Below are 24,945 nucleotides of genomic sequence, written 5' to 3' on the forward strand. Positions count from 1 at the left end.
TCCTCTGTGAGTTGCACTCATTTCCTAGAAAAAAATGTGAGAGTGAGAGAATGACCGGAAATGTCCCATCCACCCTACTCTAGAACCTTCTCTAGAACCTGCAGAACCCAGGGCCCGCTGCCTGGTCCTTCCCAGGCACCTCTACCTCCTCCCTGAGCAGAGCTAAAGTCCTTCTCACAACACACAAGCTCTAAAAAGCCAGCCTCTCTGAGGGGCTCTGAGGCACACAGCCACATGCCTACCTTAGCTTTGGAGAAGCCACATGGTGCTGAGGCTTAGGGAATGCACTTACCTGACTTGTTGTGGCTGGAGTCCGGGGAACAGTGTTTCCTCTTCCTGGATTTCTTCATCATTTGTGCTGAAATGGGAAGATGAATGTGGGGATGAGGAGAGAGTCAGAGACACCTTCAGCTACACACCCCACTGACTTGTGCCTTCCTGGACACATAAGAAACTCAGCAAAGCCCCAAACACTCACATCAAGATTTACCCAGTGCTAGGATGGGTAGAGACCTGGTCACCTTAGAGCTCTTGGGGTCATGCCAAGGGAACCCTGACCTCCCCACATGGAAGCCATCCTCAGGGGACAGGAAAACCACCATCCCATTTTCTCCCCCTTGCTTCTCAGTTCTCGCTCCTCACCTGGTGACCTTCTGGCACAGGTCCTCTGTGGACTGCTAGATTTGCGCAGTGGTTGTGGGGATCGCTCTGGCTGGGGGGATCCTGGTTCCATGCTCTGGTTGAATCCACAAGCCTTCCCTCTTCCCACAGAAGGGCAAATGCCAGTGAGTGTATTGTCAGGGTTCTCTCTCTAGGTCCCAGAACTTGCAGGGTGACTCTCTCTCCACACACAGGAAGGAGATCTATTAGAAAGGCTTCCAGGCTGTGGGCCAGACAGTGGAGCAATGGCTCCTTGGGAGCAGAGGTCCAGGAATGCAGGAGTTGTTTCCCCACAGGGCTGGCTGTCTCAGGTGCTCCTCAGTCTAGGCTGGATCCTGAACAAGCAGGCTCCAATGTCAAGGGAGAAAGAGACCTGCTGCTAACTGGGAGCCAGTAGGCAAGACAGAGACAGACTTCTCTCATGCCCTTATATAGGCTGCCACCAAAGGTGTGGCCACGATTAGGGGTGTGTCTTCTCAAAGACCTGGGTTCAAGGTTTGTTCCACCCTGAGGGACCTGGAATGGAAGTGGGTCTACCATAAACAATTAAGCTAAATCCCTCCCAGGTGTGGCCCTACACTTTGGGGTTTAGTGCAGTGCAGACACAGTCAGGTTGCTCATGCATGCAGCAACATCTCAGATCAGGAGGAGACATGCTGATGTCTTTGCATGATGACCTAAGGGTGATAACAATGCCAGGACAAAAGCAGAGGGGACCAGAGTCAAGATCTCAGATTTAGCACTGACTAACTGAAGGTTGCAGATGGAATATCAAATATACTTGGATACTGTGATCTACACAGAGGTGGATGTGTCCAATGTTCCCTCTCTTTATTGTACAAAAATGAATCAGAATTTAACTCTTTCCATTCACAAAGGAGAATGACTTCACCTATATGAAGGACAGAGTGTGGACATAGGGACAATCATATTATAGAAATTTATCCAGTCTCAAAAGGAAAATATCACGATTGGTTTCATTGTGACACTCATTCCCTAGTGTCTATTCTGGTCACATGGCATCATGCACACACATGAGGAATGAATGAATGAATTCTGTTGTGTTGCTACAAGGTGGTGTTTTTCAAGTCTTTCTAAACACTGATGTTTGTCTCCACTGACCCATCAAAGACTCACCCTTATTGCAGAGGATGCTAGTTAAGGAAGAGTCAGGGCTGCTCACATGCTGAGACAGTGAATGCTAAGCTGTGGATGGAACATCTCCACCAACCATCCTCCCAGGAGGCTCAGGGAGCATCAAGGAAGAGAGGCTGGAAGGACTGTGGGAGCCAAGGATGGGGAAGCATGCTGTGGAAGGCTGGCTTCTGGACAGGACATGGCCATCACACTCAGACTCACAGCAGCTGTGCTTATGGGCACAAGACCTCCCAAGGTCAAGAGACTGAATAATGCCTGCTTGGATGCCTTTTGGTTGGCTATACACCTTTAATCCAGCCCTTTGAGGCAGAGTGAGTTGGTGGCCAGCCTTGTCTACAGAGTGAGGCCCAAGAGGGCAAGAGCTAAACAGAAAAACTCCACACTCAAGGCACTTGCTGCACTGGGAGCATCTGCATTCTCCTCCCACAAGGCTTGTGGCAAACAAAAGCAGCTGTAACTCCAGCTTCAGGGATGAAACACCCTCTGCCACCTGATAAACAGATGGAATATGGGTGATTTACAGTCACAAATAAACAGAGAAATGGGGGGTGGGGGAAGGTGGAAGCGATTATTTTTAAATGGCCAGTGACCAAGCATGCCTTTAATCCATGCACTCAGAGTCAGAGGCAGGGGGATTTCTGTGAGTGTGAGGCCACCCTGATCTACAAACCAGGTTTCAGGAAAGCCAAGACTACACAGAGAGACCCTATTTCCAAAAGCCAAAGTTAAAAAAGGAAAATAGAATCTGTTTATAAAGATATGATGTTCATAGGGAGATGCAACATGTTTGTAGAAGCATCGAAAGTTGAAAGAAACAGAAGTGTGTATGTGTAACCAAGATAAATTGTGTACTTGTAGGGAACTTAAAAAATATAAATTCCAGTTGGACTCTTCATGAAATAATGTAAACAAATTACAATGCAATTTGAAATAGAAGTAAGAAAATTAGGAGTGATTTGGACCAGTGGAGAGATAAGAACACACAGGAAGGGGCAACCCCAAGGGCCTGCTCTGTGTCTGCTACAAACCTGCACTCTCTCCATCTGAGGCAGCAGCAGCCATTCATTCCCTGCATCAGGGTGTGACAACCTGGCTGCTCTGAGTGTTAGGATGCTCAGCTGAGGCCACTGTCTGCCTGGAGCCCTGGGGGACCTTGGCCAGCTCCAGGCAGGGAGGATCAGAGAGAATGTAAACACCGTGGGAAAGCAGGTGTGGTGGCACAAGCCTTTAATCTCAGCACTCAGGAGGCAGAGACAGACGGATCTTAGTGAGTTCGAAGGCAGCCTTGTCTACAAAGAGAGTCCAGAAAACTCAGGACTAAACAGAGAAACCCTGTCTCCAAATGAAAACAAGAACAACAACAAACAAATATGGAAAACAGGTAGATGCTCAAAGTGCATTTTCTCAGTGGTCCTCTGTATGGACACGGGTACTGACCACATGGAGGAAGATGTTTGATACTCGTTTTCTCTTTCTTTCTTTCTTTGTTTTATTATGGATTTTATTTTTTTTTTCTTTTCTTTTCTTTTCTTTTTTTTTTTTTTGGTTGTTGTTGTTATTTTGTTTTGTTTTGTTTTTCTTGAGAGGGTTTCTCTGTGTAGCCTTGGCTGTCCCAGATCGCCTTGTAGACCATTAAGCAGAAATACAATTATTCCAGATAAGAAATGGTAATTCTTGTGGTAGGAGCAAAATTTTTTGTCTGTGGGATGGATGCCCCATGACTGGGTGTCAGTTGTGCCACTCTCCCAGGAAGAGCCCAGCACCTGATGTCACTAGAGCCTGGAATCTCAACTCCTTTTCATTGGTGCAAGGGAGGAAGTTTTATGAAAGAGACACTGCTTCCAAGAACTCATCTGAAGTGTACGAATGTGACATCATGATGCTTAACTGTCATTGTCATTAGTTTTAAAAGGATAGAAGAGTTGAAAGCAAACATTCAAACACTAAGCAGTGCTTATCCCAAAGACCTCTTTGTGTAGGAACCAGGCCTGACTGGGCTGCCTGCCTGTCTTGCTGTTTCATGTCCTGTTTCTAACAGCTTCCATGTCTGTGTTTATCTTGGTTAGCTAGTCATGTTTACTGCTCTGAGAATGCACCACTCCCTTCCCTGAGACTTGTCCTCCTGTGTGCAATCACCTCTTGAGGGATTTCACCTGGGAGGAGGATTCCTATTGTGCTGCCTATAAGAAGGCTCTTTGGAACTCTGGGAAAAAGAATAAACCACTGCACTGCTGCTGCTGCTGCTGCTGCTGCTGCTGCTGCTGCTGCTGCTGCTGCTGCTGCTCTCTTAGCACGAAGGACCCGCTCTGTTATTGTGTGTGTGTATGAGTGAAATCCAAAGTCCCTCGGCCTCGACTCGGTACCGCAGTGGTGTGGGTGCCACATCTTTGCTTTCCTTGGTCCTGGAGTCTGATGAGATGTAGTGTGTCAATGAATGGCAGTGCCTTTGCCCAGGTGCCTACAGTTCCTGCAGGAAGCCAAGAGCGAGGCTCCTGATAACCACTGCACTGTTACTCTGTGTCATGGTTGATCTTCCTTTGTCCTGGTCAGTTGTTTGTCCACCTCACAGAAGTTAGAGTCATTTGGGGAGAGTGACTCTCAACTGAGAAAATGCTTCTCCTAAGATCTGCCTGCAGGGGGCTGGAGAGGAGGCTCAGTGCCTAAGAGCAACAAGCACATGGTGTCTCACAACCAGCTACAAGGGGAGCTATGCACCCTGTGTACAAAATAAATAAACTGATCTTTTAAAAAAAAAGATCTACCTTATACAAGCATGTGGTGCATTTTTCTGCTTAATGATTAGAGGGGGAGGGTTCACCCCACTGTGGCGGTGCCACTACAGAGCAGGAGGTACTGGGTTCAGTGACAGAGCCAGTTGAACACGGCAGTAGGAGCCCCACTCCATGGCCTCTGCATCAACTCCCGCCTCCAGCATCCGGAAAACACATTCTTCAAGAATGACGCACAATGAGGAATGGTGAGATGAAGGAACCCTTTCCTCACACAAAAGCTTCTGGTCCTGTGTCCTCACAGGCACAGGAACCCTCCTAAGCATGCACGTGTTAGTCCTTGTTTGTGAGTGTGATAGACTCCCAGACAAAAGCACCTTCAGGATGAGAGATGGCAAAGTGCATCCTGGGAGGAAGGCAAGAGGCAGATCCTGGGCAGCCAACAGGTCACATGACTAGGCCTCAGACCTCAGGGAAACCTAAGTGCCCATGCTCAGCTCCTTTACTCTTCTTCATGAGGAAAGGTTCCAAAGCCTGATCTGGAGATGTCAGTATTTTCTCCAAGGAAAGGGCAACTTAATCTACAAAGGGAAGAGAGCTGGGAGAAATGGGAGCACACAGGAGATGGGAAGGGGTGACTATGGGCTGTGGGGGTTGTGCTCCACCCCTGCTGGGCATCTGCCCTCCTCACACTGCACAGGAAAGAAGGAAGGACACAGCATTTTCCGGTCAATCAATCTTTATTGGCCACACTCTGCACTACAAGTACACAAGGGACACACACACGTGAGCATGAGATCTAGACAGGAGAAGTGTGCAGTGTGCGTTCAACACTGCAGTCCTAGATCCCAGGGAGACACAGTTCTGATCCTGAGTCAATCTCTCACAGTCCTCTCCTCACCACTGTGCTTGTCCCATGTTTACACAGAATGTGTGAGAGCTCCAGGCTGTGGCAGACATGGAGATGCAGTGGTCCTCTCCTGTCCCTCTGCTTCCGAGGATGTCCTGGCCATGGCTCAGGCCTTGTCTGATGGGCTGGCAGGACCTGTGAGCTTCTCTCCTCCATCCAAGGAAGGACTGTGAGGTTCCTTCTCAGGCAGCTCCCTGGGGGCAGCCATGGGGGCTGGGACAAGCCAGGGCTCAGCAGGGAAGACAAAGCCTGCCTGGGTGGCCAAGCTGTACAAGGTCTGCACCATGGCTCTCAGAGACGCTGAGAGCTGTGTGAGCTCAGAGACCTGCTCCTGGGTGAGCAGGGAGCCATGGAGCTGGGCCTGCAGCTGGACCATGTCTCTATAAATGTCCTCAGACATGGCTCACATAGAGGTCACCAGGCTCTTCCGCAGTGGTGGTGGGGCTGTGTGCCTGGGTTCAGGGTGGCGGGATGGCCCACCATGGTGGCCGTTGGCTTTCAGCTCAGACTTCTCTACCGAGGACTTTGGTCTCTTTTTCCTCGGGGAGTTGCACTCATTTCCTAGAAAAAAATGTGAGAGTGAGAGAATGACCGGAAATGTCCCATCCACCCCATTCCAGAACTTTCTCTAGAACCTGCAGAACCTAGGGCCCGCTTCCTGGTCCTTCCCAGGCACCTCAGCCTCCTCCCTGAGCAGAGCTGAAGTCCTTCTCACAACACACAAGCTCTAAGAAGCCAGCCTCTCTGAGGGGCTCTGAGGCACACAGCCACATGCCTACCTTAGCTTTGGAGAAGCCACATGGTGCTGAGGCTTAGGGAATGCACTTACCTGACTTGTTGTGGCTGGAGTCCGGGGAACAGTGTTTCCTCTTCCTGGATTTCTTCATCATTTGTGCTGAAATGGGAAGATGAATGTGGGGATGAGGAGAGAGTCAGAGACACCTTCAGCTACACACCCCACTGACTTGTGCCTTCCTGGACACATAAGAAACTCAGCAAAGCCCCAAACACTCACATCAAGATTTACCCAGTGCTAGGATGGGTAGAGACCTGGTCACCTTAGAGCTCTTGGGGTCATGCCAAGGGAACCCTGACCTCCCCACATGGAAGCCATCCTCAGGGGACAGGAAAACCACCATCCCATTTTCTCCCCCTTGTCTCTCAGTTCTCGCTCCTCACCTGGTGACCTTCTGGCACAGGTCCTCTGTGGACTGCTAGATTTGCGCAGTGGTTGTGGGGATCGCTCTGGCTGGGGGGATCCTGGTTCCATGCTCTGGTTGAATCCACAAGCCTTCCCTCTTCCCACAGAAGGGCGAATGCTGCTGAGTGTATTGTCAGGGTTCTCTCTCTAGGTCCCAGAACTTGCAGGGTGACTCTCTCTCCACACACAGGAAGGAGAGCTATTAGAAAGGCTTCCAGGCTGTGGGCCAGACAGTGGAGCAATGGCTCCTTGGGAGCAGAGGTCCACGAATGCAGGAGTTGTTCCCCCACAGGGCTGGCTGTCTCAGGTGTTCCTCAGTCTAGGCTGGATCCAGAACAAGCAGGCTCCAATGTCAAGCGAAAAAGAGACCTGCTGCTAACTGGGAGCCAGCTGGCAAGACGGAGACAGACTTCTCTCATGCCCTTATATAGGCTGCCACCAAAGGTGTGGCCACGATTAGGGGTGTGTCTTCTCAAAGACCTGGGTTCAAGGTTTGTTCCACCCTGAGGGACCTGGAATGGAAGTGGGTCTACCATAAACAATTAAGCTAAATCCCTCCCAGGTGTGGCCCTACACTTTGGCGTTTAGTGGAGTGCAGACACAGTCATGTTGCCCACAGCATGCTGCAACAACTCAGATCATGAAGAGACATGGTGATGTCTTTCCATGATGACCTAAGGGGATAACAATGCCAGGACAATAGCAGAGGGGACCTGGGACTTGTCCTCCTCTTTCCATCGAGAGAGACCTAAGGCAGAGACAATCCTGATGAAAGACACAATCATCCTCACTTTGACTTTCTATGAGCATCCTTGTCTGAGAGAGTCCTCTCCAGGACAAAAACTTTCTCATACCCAGATTTTAGGGCCAGAATCAAAATCTCAGAATTAGCACTTACTAACAGAAGGTTGCAGATGGATTATCACGTACACTTGGATACTGTGATCTTCACAGACAGAGGTGGGTGTGTCCAATGTTCCCTCTCTTTATTGTAACAGGAATGTACCCGGGTGGAATTCTGTCCATTCACAAAGAAATATGACTTTATATATGCGAAAGACCGAGGTTGGAGATGAGGGACAATCATATTGGAGAAATTAAGCCAGTCTCAGAAAGAAAAATATCAAGGTTGCTCCCATTGTGACACTCACTGGCTAGTGTGTATTTGTGTCTCGTGGCATCCTGCACACACAAGTGAAATGAGTGAATTCTGTTGCTTTGCTAAGTGGTGGTATTGGTCTACTCTTCCTAATCACTGATGTTTGTATCCTTCGACCCTCGTACTTCTCATCCTTTTCAGAGACCTTTCTTATTGCCGAGGATGATGGTCCATGTAGAGTTCTTCGTAATTCTTGCTTCACATACATGTCTGGCGAGAGGGTGGTGGCACATGTCTTCAATCCCTGCACTTGGGAGGTAGAGGCAGGCAGAGCTCCATGCCTTTGAGGCCAGTCTGGTCTACAGAGGCAGTTCCAGGACAGCTAGAGGAGTTACACAGATAAACTCTGTCTCGAAAAAAAAAAGAAAAAGAAAAGAAATGCCTGTCATGGACTGTGCCAGAGGCTGAAAATGATGCCCCAACATTGATGAGAATACTACAAGGCTGTCCAGTCAGCCAAGCCTTCTGTCATGTCTATATTTTTGAAGATCCTTGTTTTGCACTTCCTGCATACTCAGGTAAGATTTATTTTTTTTTCTCATGTCTCTGATGAGGTTGAAGACAGGTAGTTATGGTCTCACATTACCCTTAAGTCATTTAGCATTCAAGAAGAGTTTTTAGAAGATATTTTGGGTGTCTTGAGAGATGGCTAGGTCATTAAAGGCTAGACTCATAACCAAAACTATAAAAAAAATTTTTTTACATCTAAGCTGAATTTCAGGTTGATATATAACAAACTATTATAGAAAGTGATTTGGGGACAGGACTCTGAACTCATTAGGATAGGATAGATAGTAGAGTAGTTTCTCCTAAGTTTCTGAATACAGATGGACTTGACAGTGTGAATGCAATTCTTACATGATATTTTTCATAATTGTTTTATTGTATATAGTATATTACAGTAAGAAAAGAAGTCTTTTATTGGACTAAAAGGTGGAAATGTAGAATCTCTTGTGTACTGTATGGCAGCATTACCTGTCAATAAAATTGATGGCCTGTTAGCTGAGGCAGAAAATAAGAAGTGGGAGTTCCATCAGAGAGAGATGAGCTCTGGGATAGAATCAGAGGGACATTTGCTCCCGACTCTGAGGTCACCAGCCATGTGGCACACGTAGAATAAATGGATAAGATAAGGTATGAGCTAGCCAGGAAATGAACAAAAGTCTGTGGCCTAGCCATTTATTCATAAATAATAAAGTCTCAAAGTCGCTCTCTGGAGCTGGGTCATAGGAGGAATAGCTCATGGCTATAAGTGAGCTTCTAGACCCCAAGTCAGATAATGATGCTTCCCACCATGATGGCAATGGACTGAGCCTCTGAAACTGCAAGCCAGCCCCAATTACATGTTACCTTTAGAAGAGCTGCCTCGCTCCTGTGTCTCTTCACAGCGATGGAAACCCTGACGAAGACCATCAGTGATGAGGCAGACCAATTCTGCTACCCTGTTTGTCCAATCTCAACGAAGGCATCATTAACTATCTTTGGATGTGCCAGGCTGAACCTTTGATTTTCCCCTCCAGTTGCTCTCCCAGTCGCTGCTGCGGGTTATAATAATTATCCATGGGATCCAGTACATCAACAACTTCATTTATAATAAAACACAGCAAGAATTGAAAGATAGTACTAATTGTGTATGCATATGGAGTAGAAAGCTTTCTAAGCCGTGGCGTCTTGTTTTGTTGTTCAGGCTGACCGTCAAACAATTCTTCTGCCTCAGCCTTCCCTTTGCTGGGATGACAGATGTGTACTGTCACACGCATTCATATTTTTGTGGTATTGTACATATCCCCTACCACTGAGTCATATTCCATCTCTAAATTTTTTTATTAATTTTTAGCTTTCTGTTTATTATTATTGTATGCGTGCACGAGTGTGCATGTGTGTAGTCGGGAGTAGAGAACACACCAAGGCCCTCAGTTAGAAGTTAGAGAAAAGCTTTCCCAAGTTGATTTTCCTTCCACTGTAGGTTCTAGAATAATACTCCAATTTTCAGGTTGCATCCCTAGACATTTTTTGGTTTGGTTTGGTTTGGTTTGGTTTATTGAGACAAGATCTCTCCAGAGCTGACCTGGAACTCACTATATAGATAGAAGAAACAGGAACATAAATATAACTTTTTCTTTTCTTTTTTTTTTTTTTTTTCTTTTTTTTTTTTTTGGACAGGGTCTCGTGTAGACAAAGCTGGCCTAGACTATAGTACATAGTCAAAGGCCGGCCTCGAACGTCTGACCATCCTGTCTCTACATGTAAGAGCTGAGAAGATCGTCATGAGCCACCAGGCCCAGCTCAATGTTCAGTAGGCAGTAGTAGGCGCATTGAGACTCTGTCATCCTAGGCCAATGAGGGCGATCTAACCTCTGGCGATTCGCCTTAGTACCCCGTCAGCCATCTTGCTTGTAGTCCTGAGGACTACAAGCCCCAGCATGCCTCACGACAGCGGCCCTTTACACACAACAAATCCCGACGTGTCTCTGGGCGGTCCAGAGTGGAGGGTTCTAGAAGGCGTGACGTGAGGGGTCGAAGCGGGCTCGGAGGCGGGTTCTCGTGGGCAGCTTCGGTGCCTGCCACTAAGGGGCCAGGGGACACGAACGACTGGGGTCGCGGACTCAGCCTCGTCGGGGGAAGCCCATGGCGGCGCTCGGCCGGCCATTCAGCGGTCTCCCTCTGAGCGGCAGCGCCGACTTCCTGCAGCCGCCGGCGGCCTTCGCGGGCCGGGCCTTCCCGCCAGGAGCCGCCGGCCATGACCTGGCCCCTCGGCCGGGAATCCGCGCTGCGCCGAGCAGCCCGGGCGGGAGAACAGCGCGGGAACGGTGAGGAGCAGGCGGGACGGGCCCGTTAGCCCCGCGGGGACGTTAACCGGGAGTCCCCGGGTCGCAGGGCCGGCGACCTTCCGAGGGTCCTTCGGCCTGGCCGCTCCCTCCACTCGCGCGGCCGCCAGCCGGGACAACTTTGAGAGTCTCTGGGACCCTTGGGTCCCTCGTCGGCAGCATGGGGGCCAGAAAATGGGCTTTGGAGAGAGTGTTCAACTGTCACTACCCCGACATAAGTGACAACTTCAGATTTCCTTGTCTGTGGTTCTTTTGGAGTCCCCGGCAAGACGTAATCACTTGGGGATCTGTGTCGGTCCCTCTCGGCCAGGGAAGGGATATTCGATTTGTGGCGGGAGATCCTGATAAGTGAGGCGAGAAAGACAGGATGCAGAAATCTTAAATTTAAATTCACGTCTTGGTTGACTGATTTGTTTTTTTTTTGTTTGTTCCAACAGTGTTTCCATTCACTGTAGAACGAAACACAAGCGTTTGGCGGAGGAGGATGAGTAAGTTTCGGGACCATTTGTTCTCTTTGTGATCCCTGTTAGTTTAACACGTGTAGCCTATTTTAAGTGGAAAAAGTCGAAGCATACTTATCTATTTAAACTAGTTTGCCTTTCACGGGGCAGAAATTAGGTGGCGGGTAGGTGGAGGAGGAAAGCTCATTCGAACCAGTGTAATGTTTGAACACAGTTTAAAACAAAATACGAAAAGAAAACCAAAGGATATATATTGGAAGGGTTTGTGTTTTCCGTGGACGTTACACCTTGTAACCTGTTTCTTCTCCGTAGAGAGTCCATAAACCTTAACGTTTATGGCTGTGTGTGCTCTGGGGTTGTTTACTTTTGTAGCCAGATCCTGTTTGTGCTGCAGTGCATCGTAGGTCTTGTTTGTTTGTTTGTTTACTGTCTTACAGCTTGTTCCAAATGAGTAAGTATATATGAGGTCTACTGTTGGTTTTTGTTTTAAGACAGCTCTGTAGAGCAGGCTGGCCTCAAACTTAGAGATCTGCTTGCCTTTGCCTGCTGAGATGAAAGGCCCACTTGCCACCAGGCCTCTTGCCTGCTTGGTTTTCCTTTGGGGAGGTATGTGAAGGTGAAGAACAACATCTGGAAATTGGTTCACTTCCACCATGTAGGCTCCAGCTCAAATTCAAGCTGTCATTTTGGCATCAAGCGTCTTTACTCATTTAGTCATCTTGCTTTTGTTTTTTGTTTTGTTTTGTTTTGTTTTACGTGTGCTAAGGAGCAAACTTAGGGCCCGGCACATGCTACAAAACTGCCCTCCCATTGACCTGTCTGTGTGGCCCTGCCCCCTGCCCTCCCTTGTAGAAGCAGAACGGTGGCTTACTCAGGTTATCCAGCCCTCTGAGGCTGAGATGGCAGCACTGAGAATTGGAGGCTGGCCTTGGGCTACACAGGGAGACCTTGTCTCAAAGCACAAAACAAAACACACAAAACCCAGGAAGCTCAGCACTTGGAAGGAAGGTGGGGGCAGGAGGATCAGACATTCAAGGCCATACCCTGTAACGAACTGAACTGTGGCTGCCTCCGCACACATGAGACCCTGTCTTGTTGTTGTTGTTGTTGTTTCAGTTCTTGGTTGTTTGTTTTACTTTGTTTTTGTTGTTATTGTTTTTATTGTTTTGTTTTTTCTGAGACAGGATTTCTCTGTAATTGCTCTAGCTGTCTAGGATTCAGTTTGTAGACCAGGCTGGCCTCAAACTCACAGAGATCCACCTGCTTCTGCTTTCCTGAATGCTGGGATTAAAGGCATGCTCCACCATGCCCAATGAGACCCTATCTTTAAAAAAAAAAATTGAAATGTCTGGATTTGTTGATACTTAGACTCACTTTAAAAAAAAAACAACAACAGAAAACAAGCTGGTGGCCCATGCCTTTGATCCTGTCAGAGGTAGGTGGATCTCCAAATTCAAGGACAAGGGCTACACAGAGAAACCCTGGCTCAGAAAACAAAGCCAGGAGTAGCAGCATACACCTTTAATCCCAGTACTTGGGAGGTAGAGGCAGGCAGATCTCTGTGAGTTCAAGGACAGTTTGGTCTACAAAGCAAGTCCATGACTGCACAGAGAAACCCTGTCTCAGGAAAAAGGAAGAAAGAAAAAAACAAAACAAAAAAGTGATGCTTAAAAATTACCTTAGTTGTTGTGGATGAATAAGGAAAAGTAGATTTGGGGTGGGAGAGGCAATAAGTCCATTCTCCTCAGCTGTAATCCACCTTTTGTTTGATTGTTTTTGTGACTGGGCTTGAACTCCGAGATCAGCCAAGTGTTGAGATTAAATATGTGCATTGCCACTGCCCTACTCTTTTTGTTTGCTTTGAGGTAAGGTCTCACTATGTTGTCCTGGAATTTGCTGTGTAGACCCTGATGGCTTTGGCCACTTACCTTTGCTTCTGGAGTGCTGGGATTAGAGTGCCAACATTGTCAGCCTTGCCGAGGGGTTGTTTAAGTGCCTCCTGTGTGTTTGTAAGTGTGTATGTGTGGTATGTGCCTACACATGGAAGTCAAAGGTTGGCACCAGGTATCTTCTTCAGTTACTCTTCATGTTACAGTTTTGAAGCAGGGTATCTCACTTGAACCCAGAACTTGCATTTGGCTTGCTCTGTGATTTCTGTCTCCATCTCCTGAGCCTTATAATTGTAGGTGGGATACCATGCCTACCTGTTGTTTACAAGTATACTCTGGTCTTCTTGCTGGCACTTTTAATCACTGAGCCATTTCCCTAGCCCCTCACCTATTTTTTGAGACAAAGCCTCTCTTGGGATTGGAGCTAACTATATAAGTTATGGTGAGGGGGTCAAGCAGAGCCCAGATACTTTACTATTTCTGTCACCATGCTTGGCTTTTTTATGTTGGTCTTGGGGATTGAACCCAGGTCCTCCTACCTACATGACAAGCACCCTTCCCACTGAACTGTTGACTTAGATCCCAGCACTAAAAGAGACAGAGGCTGATCTCTGTGAGTTCCAGGCCAGCCTGGTCTACAGCCAGGACACCCAAGGCTATACAGAAAAACCCTGTCTTGGGGGGGGGGGGACCTACATCAGAGGTTTGTTGCCTTGGGATTGCTATAGATAGCCAAAGGCAGGAATCTTTTTTGTCTTTTTTAGTGCTCTAGTTATTGAATTACTGATTATAGAGCTGGGCATGGTGGCGCATGCCCTTAATCCCAGCACTTGGGAGGCAGAGGCAGGCAGACCTCTTGTGAGTTCAAGGCCAACCTGGTCTACAAAGTGAGGCCAGGACTACAAGTGAAACCCTGTTTGGAGGGGGGCGGGTGGAAATTACTGATTCTAGTATTCACTTAATGTGTAGAAGCTAAGCCAGGTACAGTGGCAAATCTCTTTAATCCCAGTGTGAGCCAACTGGCATGGGTGCTGGGAACTGAATTTGGGTCCTGCGAGAACAGTGCATGCTCTTAACTGATTAGCCATCTCTGTAGCTTCTAGAAGCCTTTTAACTCATCTTTTTAAAAGGGCTTAATCACTACTGATCTTCAGTTACTAATTAGCAAAGTAAGTCTCCAGGTATGAAATAACCTAAAGTCAAAGAACAGTTTGCCTATTCTCTCTCCTGATTTACTATGCTTTGCTTAGCTGGTGTTTCACAAGCATGCACCACCATGCCCAGCTTAAAGCCTTTTCCCCCTTCCTTTTGGACAGAATTTCATGTAACTCAGGCTGTCCTGAAACTTCTGTATAGCTGATGCTGGCCCTAAACTCCTGATCTTCCTGCCTCTTTTCTCCTAGATATTTCTAGTACTAAAATGCGATACAAATTCTAAACCAAGCGTATATGCTAGATTCTGACTTACTTTTAAATAGAGCTTAAAGAGGTATTATTGCCAGATTTCATATTTCAGAGACTTTACTATTGATTTTTCACAGTGTTAACATGGATTAAAACTTTTCCCTTGCCAAGCGTTGTGGCACACGCCTTTAATCCTAGCACTTGGGAGGCAGAGGCAAGTGAATTGCTGTGAGTTCGAGACCAGCCTGGTCTACAAAGTGAGTTCAGGACTGCCAGGGCTACACAGAGAAACCCTGTCTAGAAAAACCAAAACCAACCAACCAGACAAACTTTTGGCTTATAAATATGTTCATTCATTTTCTTTGAACGTCAGTTTAGTGGCTTAGGTGGGAGGGAATAATGAGCAGACATTTTGGTTATATGGCTGAGATCTAGTCCTGATGCTACGCGTGCTGCTGTCATGCAGTAGAAAGCGTGTGGTCTAAACACTTGTAAAAAAGAAAAGGAAAAACAAGGCTGTCTTTTGTGCTTCACACTGCTTTTCAATGTACACATCATAGTGCTGATAAGTAAAAGCTTAAAGTAACTTCCTTTCTAAAAAAGGCAAGGAATTTAGTGAAAGGCATAGCGATAGGATTCTTACTATGACACTTTCTAGGCCCTGGTGTCTGGATACCTCCGAAAGGAAGAAGCTGGTTCTAAGGGCTCTTAAGTGCTAAAATGGCTAGGACGCAGATGGAGAGTGCTACACTAGAGGAAAGATAGATCCCATTGTCCCATGGTCAGGGACAGATAGCCAAAGGCAAGGAACTTGTGCTAGTGGCCTATTCTTACAGAAATATGTGTTTGCTATAAGGAAATACGGGGTGGCAGCCACACACTTTTGAGGGTTGGAGATGACTCTGCGCAGCAATGACAAAATGTGGCTGAGGCAAAAATTGTTTTGTCTTTTGGGTTTTTTTGGGTTTTTTGTTGTTTTTTAAATATATATGGCTGTTTTGCTTGTGTTTATACCTGTGCACCAGGCATGTGCCTCATGCCCTTAGAGGCCAGGACAGAGTATAGATTTCCTGGAACTGGAATTATAGACATTTGTGAACCACCTTGTGGGTGTTGGAAATTGAACCTATGTCTGCTGGAAGAGCAGCCAGTTCTCTCTGGTCCTACTTAGTCTTTTTATTGCTTTGCTTCCTGTTTGAGCTTTCCTACAATTTTTCTCCTTTTAGTCTAAACGTTTAAAATCTTTGAGGTGCTGCATAAATTGGGATAATGATGATATGAAAGGGGAAAATATGGTGCTCTAACTAGAGAAAATAGAATTTTTTATATGTAATTATTTAAGAATAATAATAAGTTGGGACTGGAGAGCACAACAATTAAGAACACTTATTCTTGCCTAAGACCCCCAGCTTCCGTTCCAGCCACCTGCATGGTAGATCACAGGTGTCTGTAGCTTCCGTCCCAGCCACCTGCATGGTAGATCACAGGTGTCTGTAGCTTCCGTCCCAGCCACCTGCATGGTAGATCACTCACTGGTGTCTGTAGCTCCAGTTCCAGAGGATCTGAGACCTCTTCTGACCTCTGTAGGCTCACAGATGCTACAGATACATGCAGCAGAACACTCAAGCATAAATTAAGTAGATCTTTTTAAAAACTAAATAAAGTTTAGTCAAGCATGGTAGCATATATCTTTAATCCCAGAATTCTAGGCAGAAGCAGGCAGAACTCTGTGACTGAGGCCTGCCAAAGATACATAGTAAGACTTTGTCTCAAAAAAGAAAATAATTTTGTTGTTGGTTTGGTTTGGTTTTGGTTTTTTTCCAGGCAGGGCTTCTCTGTATAGCCCTGGGTGTTCTAGGCACTCCTTGTAGGCCAGGCTGGCCTCAAACTCAGAGATCTGCCCACCTCTGCCTCCCTGAGTGCTAGGATTACAGGCGTGCACCACCACCATGCCTAGCTAAGAATTTTTTTAATTGATTAGAAAAATTACTTACATTTCATCTGTAATGGGATTTTTTCTTCCTTCCCTCTTCCTGTTTTCCTCCTTCCTCCTTCTAGGTGTCCAATAAGAAAGAAGCGGTTGACTGAAGCTGAGCTCTGTGTAGTTGCTAATGAGTGGGTCCCCGGCACACACCAGGGTCTAGAAGGTCATGGGGTAAATACGTGTCCTAGTGGCCTTGCTGTGCCCAGCATGCTAGATGCTGTCTGTGAAGAAATGGATCAGACAACTGGAGAGCTGCAGTGTGAAGTTGCCCGAAGGAGGCTTCAGGAGATTGAGGACAGGTACTGACCGTGCATGCTGCTGCTCAGCTGCTCAGCTGCTCGGGGTCATGGCATGATGCTGGAGACAGGGGGTGGGAAACAGACAAGCTCTCATAAGCACTTTACTAAGCACGTCAGGGTCAAGCAGCTCTTCCCTCCTAGGAGAGGAGCAGCGGCCCCGGGCCACTTGTCGCTGAGGTATAGCCTACTTGAGCTCTCACTGTAGCGCCTGTGCTTTGTTCTTTTAGTTTAAAACTTTGTTCATTTCCTACAAGAACATACAATACATTGACTTTTTTTTTTTTAATTTCTCTGCTTCATTATTTAGGATAATTGACGAAGATGAAGAGGTTGAAAGTGACAGAAGTGTAAGCCACCTCCCAAGTCTTGTCCTCTCTGACACCATGAAAACAGGCTTAAAGAGGGAATTAGATGAAGTCTTCACAAAGAAGATAATTGAGTCTATGTACGTGAATATCGTTTCCACTTAACTGACCCTAACCTGGGAAAGGCTCAGTGCCAGAGGCCCACTCTCTTAGGTCCTTAAAGGAGGAGCAGGAGCCATGTTTTGAAACCCCAGTTTATCTGTTCTCATAATTCCTCAGACTCAGAATACAGACCTACTGAACAGAGGGTGATGTATCAGATTAGTAGCAGCTGCAACGCCCACAAACCATAGCGCAGCCTTTTGGAGTCATCTCGGAGTGTTCAGCTCTTGGCTTTGTTTGGTTTGGGCGGTGGATTGTTCCTGTGTACCCCAGGCTAGGTTCATATTCAGTCTCCCTCCCACAGCTTCTTTGCTCTTGATGTAAAACGTAACTTAAGCTAGACAGGGTGGCTTAAACAAGGAACCCCAGGGTACGCAAGAGGCAGAAGCATTAGTTTCCAGTCTAATCTACATAGTGAGATTTTTGGCTCAAAAAAGGGGAGTGGGCAGGAAAAGAGAAAAAATAATAATAATGACAAAACACAACATACTTTTTAAGATGGATATGATAGTATTGGACCAGACTAAGCTATATAATGAGATCTTTACCAAAAACACCAAGGACTGGAGAAGTGAGGGGACAGAGAATTTGCTGTGCACCTGTGAAAAGCCCTGGGCTCTGCTGTCAACCCCACAAAAAGAAAACAGAAAATAATAAGTCTGTAGTTTAATGAGCTCAGTCACCTGCTTTGCTATGTTTTGAGAGTAGAAGCAGCAGTGAGAAGGCAGGCAGGCTTAGGGAGGGAGTGCTGACTCAGGGGAAAGGGTAAGGGAGAGGACTGGGCAGCAGACACAAGCGCCTAACCAAGCCGAGAGCAGGCTGCAGAGTGGGAGGTCCAGGGTCCTCACTAGCTGCTGTGCTGGAAGGTGCATTGCAGTTCTGTCTAGGAAACCAGACTGAGAGGGAGTTTGGGGAACTGGAAAGTGCTTTAGGGACACAGGCCTCAGCAGTGCTGGCCCTGTTGCCTTTGGGTGGAGTGCAGGCTACTGCTTGTGGGGGATCCAGAGGGTTTCAGTTGGGCCCTAGCGGGAGTTTGTAATTAACTACTCAGCCCCGAGGGTGTGGAGGGTGTGTCGGTGTGTCCACTGTGTATGCAGGTCACACTGCCCTCCTGTTAACAATAGTGGCTTCTGTTCGCAGGACTTTTCCAGAACTGAGCCTTTGAGAGTATTCTTCATTGTATTACTTTTTTTCTTACTCAGTACTGGGTCCCAGAAGATTTTTCTTATAGCAAGGAAAGGAATTTTTCTCCACTTCGGAGATGGGTGCTCAGGTCGCCCAGGTTGGCCTAGAACTTCTGACCCTTCTGCCTGTAACTTCCAAGTGCTAGGAATATGGGCACTGCTCCCAGCTATGGTTGATCATGCATGTTTAGTGTAATTGTTTTGGTTTAACTGCAAACCGTTCTACTTCACAACTATATGAAGCAAAGGGCATCCAAAATTAATATGTTGGTCTAGGATTTCATTTTCATGTACAATGATTTAATATACAAAAGTCACCCATAGGGCTATGGAAATAATGTAGTACTAGAGTAGTTGCTCAGCATGCATTAGACTTAGTACCACAGAGCAAAACAAAAAATTGTGGTCTTGCAAATCTGCTTATTAAAAGCATGTCTCTGTGTGTATTATTAGAGCTAGTGACGAAGCTTAGTGGTCCTCAGCATATGCAAGGCCTTAGTTCCATTCCCAGCGCCCCTACTTCAAATACAGCACTAAGTTAAACCAAGAGCTTATATTACTGCTGTTGATGGCATCTGTAAGGCTGGTGGGTTGATTGGTTTAACATACACACAGGGTTGGGGATAGCACTAAGAAGTAGAGTGTGTACGTGTGTGAGGTCCTAGACTCAGGCTCTAGCATATGAAGTTTTATGTGTTTGAGGGGCTGGGGACAGCGCTCACCTGTTACAGGTCACACTGCTCTTGCACATCGGGTGCCTCACAGCTGCCTGTAGTTTCAGTTCCAGGGGAACTTCCTCAGGCACCTACTACACACATGTTCATAGCCCCATAGAGACTCAAACATACATTCACATACGTTTTAAAAATTTTTTCTAAATCCAGTTTGAGTTGTCCTAAATATCTCTAGCTATCTTAAAACAAAACAGAACATGGATAGCTTCACAAATCTGTAGCATCCTTATATCGAGGCCATGCTAATCAGTATCATTCCAAGTTTAATATATCTGCTGTGGACGTGAACACCTTTTTAATTAAGAGGTTTAAATTTAATGAGAACTGATGAAAGATATCAAGATGAAAATAAGTTGTGAAACTGGCAGTGTTTAAATGGGCAGAGCTACGCACACAACAGACCAGCACTTTGAGGACCACCAGCTCTTAACTAGCTGAAGGTGTTGGGTGGTGAATAGGAGCTGGTGACAGCCTTTATTTGCGTATCCTAAAGTTTTTCATAGAAATCTGCTTTACAGGAGCCGTCCATCTATGGAGCTTGTGCTCTGGAAACCCCTCCCTGAACTCCTTTCTGAGAAGCCAAAGCCATCGTCTAGCCCTAAGAACTACATGGGAGAGAGCCAAACGAAGCATGCAGCTGCGGGCACTGCTGTCCCACAGAGAACTGAACTGCTGCTGCAGCCTCAGCGCACAGACACGCCGCTTTACCAGAGTCTGGAGACAGCTGCTGGCACAGAGGAAGAGATGGAGCTCTAGAGGCCAGTTTCTGCTCCAGCCTGGCAAGTTCTAGAGGCTCCTGTGTTCAGTAATGTGCCTGCCTACGTAGTATAGGGACCTGTCATTGTGGGTAGCCATTTATTGAATTCAACTTTTTGCCAAGGAAGCTTATCTCAAGGGAAATGCAGTTTTCTAGCAGGCTTATCCAAGAAAGGTTACAGTCTCTTTAAAGACAGCTGTAGATGCTGATGTGTTACGGTGACTTAAGTCACCTGTCCCATTGTTGAAGCCATTCATTCTTGAGATGATTATATAGAGGAATGCTCCTAACTACCACTGCACCCTGACTGAGTCATGTATTGAGCTACTTGGGGTGACTACGCTTGGGGAGTGAGAGGGAAGATAGCAGATAGAGTCTCTTGGAATTGAACAAGCAAGCAAAGTTGGCGTCAGGTTGGTGTAGCTGTATTACTCAAGCAGTGGCCCTTGGTATCCTTTCATGAGGGATAGCTCAGTTGGTCAGTAATGTTTACACCTCAATTAACTATGTGATTGATTTAAAGAGTGTGGGGTAACCCTCTATGGATGCCTGTGAGAGAAGTGTCTTTTCATGAATCCTGAGGGCATGCTGTATCAGCTAAGCCCAGCAGTGATAGCTTAGAGAGTTTAAAAAGGGAAGGTTGTACTTGTATTCGCAAATTGAGCTTTTTAATGTTGGTTTTGATCACAGAATTAGCTGAGAAGAAATGGACAAGTGTCTGGGAGATTCTACTCGCCTACTTGGAGAAATAGCTCCTTGTCCAGTGCTTAAGCTGTTGTGCAGTAAGCCTAAAAGTTAGTGCAGATGGCCTCCTGCCAGCAGGACATCTTTACCCTTTAGTACCCGAACCAGGCTCAAGGTGTGCTTTGGGAATAACCAGGGTTAAAGTTTTTAATTTCTCAGGAAGAGCTCTTCCTCGTGGCAGGATGTTTAACGAAGGCTAGGCAACTCCTTCAGCGCTGTAGAGCAGTCTCTATAAGATAGCCAGTGAGTGCAGTGGCTCTTTGTCTACAGCAGAACACCTCGGTTCGGTTATCATTTTGTGGGTTTCTTCTCCCTTTGTAGGAAAAAAAAAGGTTTCTGCAGAGTAGAGGTAGATTTTTAGAAACTTAGCTTCCAGGCGTTTTTGCAATTCCTGCAGAAATCCCTCCTGTGGATGGCATAGGAGTCAAGTCTGCTCATGGGACTGTTTCTCCTCTTGCCTTTTCTTGTTCCTGCTCTCGCTCTCTCTCTCTTCTCTCTCTCTCTCTCTCTCTCTCTCTCTCTCTCTCTCTCTCTCTCTCTCTTTCTGTCTGGGTGTCAGGAAAAGGTTTAATGTTTAATATTTAAACAAAATATTTATGTCTACACAATAAAGTTACTCAAGCTTCAAACCAGTATTGAAACCAGTTGGAAACCAGCTAATTGTTTCTTCATCTCCGACTGAGAGGTGAATGAAACTGTCTTCTATTAAAGCGTCCAAGTGTTAGAGTCACATCATTTGGAAAACTGGCTTGTTTAATGGGACCAACTTGTAAAGTTCATAGCCTTAAAGAAATCTCTACTCTAAAAAGTTTAGTACAGTTTAGAAACGTGCAGGGACTGCAAGAACCTGGGCTAGCCCGGGGTTAGAGTGGGAAGGAAACGGCAGCCTTCCAAAGGGCCCCAACACCAGGGCTGCCTCTGAAAGGTTGGCAAGCCCTGGAGAGATGTTCTAACTTGTCAGGAGTCCTTCCCTGACCTGATCTACTTCTGCAGGAAAGTGGACGTCTCGTGCTCCTTTTTGGACTTTATCTTGTTGCACATTTGTACAAAAATCATCCTTTGTCCTCGTGGTGCTTACCCATCTGACTGTCCCGACAGCCCCGGCCTCTGCCTTCTGTTTCTAGCATAAGGCTTTTGCTTTCTCCTTAAAGTTTCCCTGAAGGGTCAACAGGTCTTTTCATCTTGTATAGCTCTTGCAGCACGGATCAAACATTGGCTCGGTATGCTAATGTGAAGGCAACAAGTATCCAAACAGGTGAGCGCTGATGAACAAATGTGTATTTTCTCTGAATTTGAGTCTGGTGTGTGTGGGTTTTTTGGTTCTTGGTTTGGGGTTTGTTTGGTTTTGTTTTGTTCTTAATATGAAGAGTAATATGAGAATCCCGTTCTCGTAATATAAATCAGTTAAAAAACTGTTCATTCTTGAAGAGATAAAAATGTAAAATTTAGAAATAAGTAGGACAGGACTGCAGGGGAGAATGTTAACTCAGGCAGGTAATTTGCTACTCCGCATCTGGAACCTGGTGTGTTTAATGGCGACAAGAGTGGTGCAGAACTAGGAATGTTCTGGAGCGTGTGTCAGTTAAGCTTCAAAGATGAGACTCTGGTGTTGTGTATTTTATTATTTTCAATAAAACTCAAGTGTTTTGAACTTTTTAAAGTATCTGTAATTCTGTATATATGTAAATGATAGACTGTTTTCTTTGCTTTCCTTTAAATTTTAATTAAGGCAGCATCCCTGTCAGCAAAAAACTTACATCTGTCCTAGAAGTTTGATACTGTTGGTTAAAGGTGAGCTGTTTCTAGACGAGGCAGGCTGCTTTGCCTTTGTAAATGTGCCTGTTTCCCCTGAGCAGGTCACTGCTGTGGGCCATTAGATGCTGGCCTCAGAAAAGAGCTGAAACATGGACTTGGAAATTCTAAAGGTAGAGGGCAAAGTCTATGATGCTGTGCATGTTGTGCCTCTGCAAAGAGCTGGCAGGACACTGGGTGGCGGTATTGCCTACGCGCTTAGTCGTTCTGATAGCTGGGTCCTTGACTCCTGAGGCACAGGGAGTTTTATCTTTGGGTTGCAGTTGCAGAAAACAAGATACTATTTTAATTTTAACCAAATTTTGAAAACCATGGGTAAAAGTTATCTAACCAAACAGGTTGGAAATAAGATTTATTGTTGTTGTGGGGTTTTTTGGTTGGTTGGGTTTTTGGTTTTGGTTTTGGTTTTTTTGGGGGGGGGCAGCTGGGGGTTTAGAGACAGGGTTGTTTCTCTGTGTAGCCTTGGCTGTCCTGGACTCGCATTTTAGACCAGGCTGGCCTCAAACTCACAGGGATCCACCTGCCTCTGCCTCCCGAGTGCTGGGATTAAAGGTGTGCACCACCACGCTGGGCGGAAACCCAAGATTTAGAATAGATAGTCACAGCTCAGTATCTACTAACCAGCTCATTGGGTCCAGGGTTCTTGCTTTTGACCAACTTTAGGCTTTATAGAAATTTTAGTAGCAATACCTGTGATATTGTTATCATAGAGACTTCATTGAAATAATGGAGTGTGGCTCAGAGAGTAATGCCAAATTTGAACCAGGCATGGTGGTATTTGCCTGTTATCCCATCAATGAAGAGGCAGAGGCAGGAGGATCACCAAAAGTTGAAGGCCAGCCTATTGCACAGTGAGTTCCAGGTTCCATGGCTTGTGAGTACAAAATGAGTAGATAGATATTCAAGGAAATATAACTTTGAGTGTATTGGTTTGGTTCGATTGGTCCCCTAGTTCTATATGAGCTAGTGGTATTTAGAGATGCATTTCCACAGTGCTGAAACGCATGCCCCTGCAAGACACTGATGTTGACTTTCAGCATTGGTTTGGTGGGTATGCCAGTCATTCTGCACCGTGCATGGTAGAAGTCAAGGGGGTTGTTGGAGAGTCGTTTTCTTTATCGGGTAGCCCCTGGTCAGTTGTCCATGCTCATACAAGCAACCATCATTAAACACAACAGGCACAGTCATACAAGATGGAAGTGGGTTTCCTGGGAAGAGAGGGCTCAGTGGAGTCATATAAGTGAAGGTGGAGCTTCTAGGCGTTAAGAACTAACACTTGAAACACTCCTGGAGTCGGCCTGTCCAGGTCCAGCAAGCAGTGAGGCAATGCCTAGCTGTCCTGTGAGGCCGGGGATGTTTGCCTGCAGCCGTTGCTTGCACCTTTAGTCTGGATTTTGGAACAACTGCACTTAATAGAGTACTTGGTTTCATGGGGGGAAATGTTAAGCCAAGTCAGTTTGGTGTTTCAATATGAAAATGTCCTTCAAAAACAGGTGTTTTTCTCAAAGTTGGCCAGCCTCTCATTTTTGGCCATCTATGCAGGAAATGAAACCCTGAAAATATCCACTGTCCTGTCCTGTTAGTGTAGCAGCCTGTTCTCGCATGTGCCGCTGTTAGATGTAAGTGACTACGTCCTAACCCACCCACAGTCACAACACTGGAACTTGGCCTACATGAGCCTGCATTGGACTGTGGACTTGTCCTTAACTTGGGTGTGTGTGGAAACTCCTATCACCGCAGTCAACACATGACCTTGTGTTTGTCTGCAACTGTAGTCTGTCTGACCCTGCTGGCTGGAATCTCAGAATTCTTCCATCTGTAGGTTTACTTTGATCACCCCAAAGTAATCCTAATAAATAGGGAAGATATATTTAAATGCTAAATGGGGGTGAAATGATTTCATCTATCTATAAAAATGAAGTTCTCTGTCAGGGCAGAATGCACAGAAGAGGATGATGTCATTGCCTCTGGGCTTTTTTCCCTGAATTTGCTTGTTTCAGTTCCAGGGGTAGAACCAAGCTTAATGCAAGCTAGGCAAGATACTCTCAACCGAGTCTTGTGAAGTAAGCCCCTACTAAGATTCAAGGAGGAGTTTACACCTTTCCAAAGTGGATCATGAGGTAAAACAAGGTCCCATAGGAGGACATCTGGCAGGTGTGAGGTACATAAAACTCAAGTCTTGTTCAGGCTTTCCCAGTCCTAATTGATCATCTGTTGCACGCACCCCACCCCACCCCCATCCCCGTTACTCAGCTCCAAAGAGGTCAAGAGTTGGAATCAGAGAGTCAAGCACTTCCTGATCGTGGCGAGTCTTGGTATTTGATGCCAAGACAGCAGCTGAAGCTATAGCTTAGTGGTATAGCATCTGCCTAGTATGCAGAGATCTTATTTTACCCAGCACTGTCCTCACCAACACACACACAATTAAAAATGATTGGGGCTCTACCTCTGCCACTTAGCAGCTGTGGCTGAACTAGCCTGAAGAAACTGTCTCAAAACAAGCCCTGAGGCACTTGTAGCAGGGCTGAAGCAGGTGGGATAGCTTCCAGTGGCTTTAAAGTAGTC

At 46.3% G+C, this 24,945-nt stretch overlaps 2 protein-coding genes and 1 long non-coding RNA gene across 3 annotated transcripts; 1 reads left to right on the forward strand and 2 right to left on the reverse strand.

Annotated features, from left to right (window-relative positions):
* Positions 1–1,227, reverse strand: LOC311606401. The gene is made up of 3 exons (XR_014782336.1): positions 643–1,227; positions 293–358; positions 1–24 (listed from the first exon to the last, which is right to left on the reverse strand). It is a non-coding gene; the product is annotated as an uncharacterized lncRNA (long non-coding RNA).
* A 4,633-nt stretch (positions 1,228–5,860) lies between these two features.
* LOC311607262 (uncharacterized protein) lies at positions 5,861–6,777 on the reverse strand (the record flags this gene model as incomplete). Its single annotated transcript, XM_084798944.1, has 3 exons — positions 6,637–6,777; positions 6,287–6,352; positions 5,861–6,018 (listed from the first exon to the last, which is right to left on the reverse strand). Exons 1-3 carry the CDS (start codon positions 6,725–6,727, stop codon positions 5,861–5,863), a joined length of 315 nt encoding a protein of 104 aa, XP_084655070.1. The 5' UTR covers positions 6,728–6,777.
* A 3,506-nt stretch (positions 6,778–10,283) lies between these two features.
* On the forward strand, positions 10,284–22,228 carry CCDC117 (coiled-coil domain containing 117). Its single transcript, XM_084798768.1, has 5 exons — positions 10,284–10,627; positions 11,083–11,133; positions 16,458–16,682; positions 16,990–17,127; positions 19,586–22,228. Exons 1-5 carry the CDS (start codon positions 10,446–10,448, stop codon positions 19,821–19,823), a joined length of 834 nt encoding a protein of 277 aa, XP_084654894.1. The 5' UTR covers positions 10,284–10,445; the 3' UTR covers positions 19,824–22,228.
* Positions 22,229–24,945: the final 2,717 nt, after the last annotated feature.

The sequence above is a fragment of the Acomys minous genome (genome assembly GCF_964271855.1).
Source record: "Acomys minous genome assembly, chromosome: 10".
NCBI lineage: Eukaryota > Metazoa > Chordata > Mammalia > Rodentia > Muridae > Acomys > Acomys minous.